Here is a 2,642-nt window from a genome sequence, read left to right on the forward strand (position 1 = left end):
AGAGAGAGAGAGAGAGAGAGAGAGAGAGAGAGAGAGAAATGGAGTTATCCCCTCAGCGAGCTGCTGCAATATCTGCTCCTTCTCAGAGGTCACACGAAGACCTGCCAAAATCGCCGACACCGGCGCTGGACTTGACTTGTACAACGGCGGTAAAAGCCGAGGGCAGGCGTGTAGCAAACAAACAAACAAACCCAGGAGTGTGCCCGCAGCGTTTCGAGAGGTGGAAATTGAATGAAAATGCCTAATCGCATGACCCCCTTTTTCCTGCTGCACGGAGAAAATTAAAGAGCCACAACAGTCCGCGAAACATGTCGGTTTGTCAGCCCCACGCCAAAAACACACACACACACACACACAAATATATATACACCCTGCGCCAGGACTGTAACACTTAGCCACCCATAGACTCGAGCATGAGGACGGGTTATAGTAAGCCATATATTCCGAAATGCTCAGCATGGGACGAAATGAAGTCGCAATAGCCGAGCCATGGCCGACAGGCTCGTCTTCACGACTCTGAGTAGCAAGAAACGGCTAGCGAACAAAAGCGTATTCTGGGAAACTGTTTGCCAAGTCTTTTAATTTAAAACCTTTTAGGGGCCTTGTAGCACAGCCGAAGCATGCTATGCACAAAATCACGGATTTAAACCGGCCAAAATAAGCGAAGCAATCCCCCTTCACTGCTACAACCAGCACCACTAAAGCACCCGATGTTCAAATAGCCTAAAACATGGTCGGTGTCGAAGAAACGCTGCAGCAGACGTTGAATAAACATTGCTGTCTCTTTAAATTAAAAAAGGAAAGAAGAAGACATGTTATTGTTAACACGTCGAGGCAACTTAAAGGCGTTACATTTTGGAGGATATTTGACCCAAATGGAGCCCAGGCTGCATGATGGTAACCTTCACCAGCCCGTGATGGAAAGTTTATGCGTTTTCATCGAGGCGAGCAAAGGCAAACTTGAATAGAGCCGATATCAGTGAGCATTTCTGGCAATAATAATAATAAAAAAATACCAGCGTTCACTTACATATTTCTTTTGGATGATATTCCTCTTAGGTCGTTCCTTGCTCATTATGCAATCCCCCAAAAATGTTTGGCTATAGAGAGAATGGCCACATGAATTTCTTTCTTTGACTATCGCTTCTCCCGGAGCTCCAAAGGACGATTTAAATCCCCGGCTCTGTAAGGAAAAGCTTGCTGGCTTTGCAGAATCCTCCTTCGGTGTTTCCCCGTTTGAAGAATTCGGATTAAATCCCCCGGAAATATATATATATCTATATATACAGATGTATATATATAAATATATATATTCAAGAGTCGACGACGAACAGAGACGGACTGAAGCCAAACTCACTTGGGGATAACATAGTCAAAACAAATGCACAACAATAAGTTCCATTCGCTCCGACAGCTCGGCTTCTCGTCTCTGCGCACTCGCTCCCGGCTCCTTTCAAATGCATGAATGTAGCTGTGGTGATGTCAGAAAAGTTACATCTTGTTTGAGGCGACGAGACATCGAGAAATAAATAAAATTACAAAATAAAACGTTAGGTGTCACGTCGCTTTCCTTTTTTTTCCTTTCTTTTGGAGGGGGGCTGGAGCCTGAGGTCGTCGACAGATCCAGCGGCACTGCTGTGCTTACCGAGAGCAGCTCCTTTCTTTCACTGCCTCCGCCTCCTCGCACAACACCGCCACCATCAGCGGCAACTTTAAAAAATTCTCGAGAGACAACCCCGAGCACGTAGCCCTGCTAGATAAGCCTATACCGTGTTCTTTTACGGATTTATGGTGTGTTTGTGGTAATCGTAACAAGCATTTTTTTCTAGTAATCCTGCACTACATGGCGCGTTTAAAGTCCTATGCAGCAATAACTTGCTAAGGTCATTTCGAGGAAACACCAGTGGTCACAATAAAGTTTATCTTCTTCTTTAAAAAAAAATAATTTACTCTTGTGTCTTGGTTTTGATGTTAAGACAGTTAGTTTTATGCTGCAGTTTTAATGGGATTTAACATTTCCACTAAGAAGTTGTTAGGGGACAAAAAGAAAAAGTGAGGGTTCCCTAACGCGAATTTGAATGCGAATGACTGCCCCCCTCCACTCCCACACCACAACCACACAACCTCAGAGCACGTGGTTAAACATTAAAGCTCGACCTGAATGGTGGGAGATGCTATACTTTTAGGAACTTTTCAACTGAGAAAAACTTATTGTTATAGAGAAGAGAGTTTCACGCCCAGTGTAATGATGTCACTGGTGCAGTTCCACAGAGCGACTTTGCAGACCAGCAAGAATAAAAGCATGATGTGATCTGAATGCATTAAGCAGCTTCATATTTTTAAAACTACATATACACATGCATGCATGTGTATATATTTTCAGATATGCTTTCTTGGATTCTTTTTAAAGCACTGTGTAGTGACTGTTAGCTGACTGGATGTCCTCATCCCCCTCAGTATCAGTGGGCTTGCTGTGTTATTACTCTAATGTACTGAGTGGGATGGTTGCTCCGTTTGAACCACAGAGGTAGAGGTAGTTAAAAGTAGTGTGTGTGTGTGTGTGTGTGTGTAGAGGGGGAGGGGATATTAAGATGAATATGCAGCTTTGTCTCCATGGTATACCCGAAGAGAACTCTAACTGT

The 2,642-nt window shown here is 43.9% G+C and overlaps 1 protein-coding gene across 2 annotated transcripts in view; it reads right to left on the reverse strand.

The window, feature by feature from the left end:
* The window catches only part of jarid2b (jumonji and AT-rich interaction domain containing 2b), a 104,655-nt gene extending 102,968 nt beyond the window's left edge, over nt 1–1,687 (reverse strand). For both annotated transcript variants that reach the window (XM_005728473.1, XM_005728471.2), the window contains exon 1: nt 1,031–1,687. In XM_005728473.1, coding sequence (XP_005728530.1) covers nt 1,031–1,075 — 45 coding nt within the window. In that variant the 5' untranslated portion in view covers nt 1,076–1,687. The remainder of the gene's footprint in view (nt 1–1,030) is intronic.
* Between the last annotated feature and the right edge of the window lie 955 nt (nt 1,688–2,642).

Source organism: Pundamilia nyererei, unplaced genomic scaffold (assembly GCF_000239375.1).
Source record: "Pundamilia nyererei isolate P.nyererei 1_Seehausen unplaced genomic scaffold, PunNye1.0 scaffold00028, whole genome shotgun sequence".
Classification (NCBI taxonomy): Eukaryota; Metazoa; Chordata; class Actinopteri; order Cichliformes; family Cichlidae; genus Pundamilia; species Pundamilia nyererei.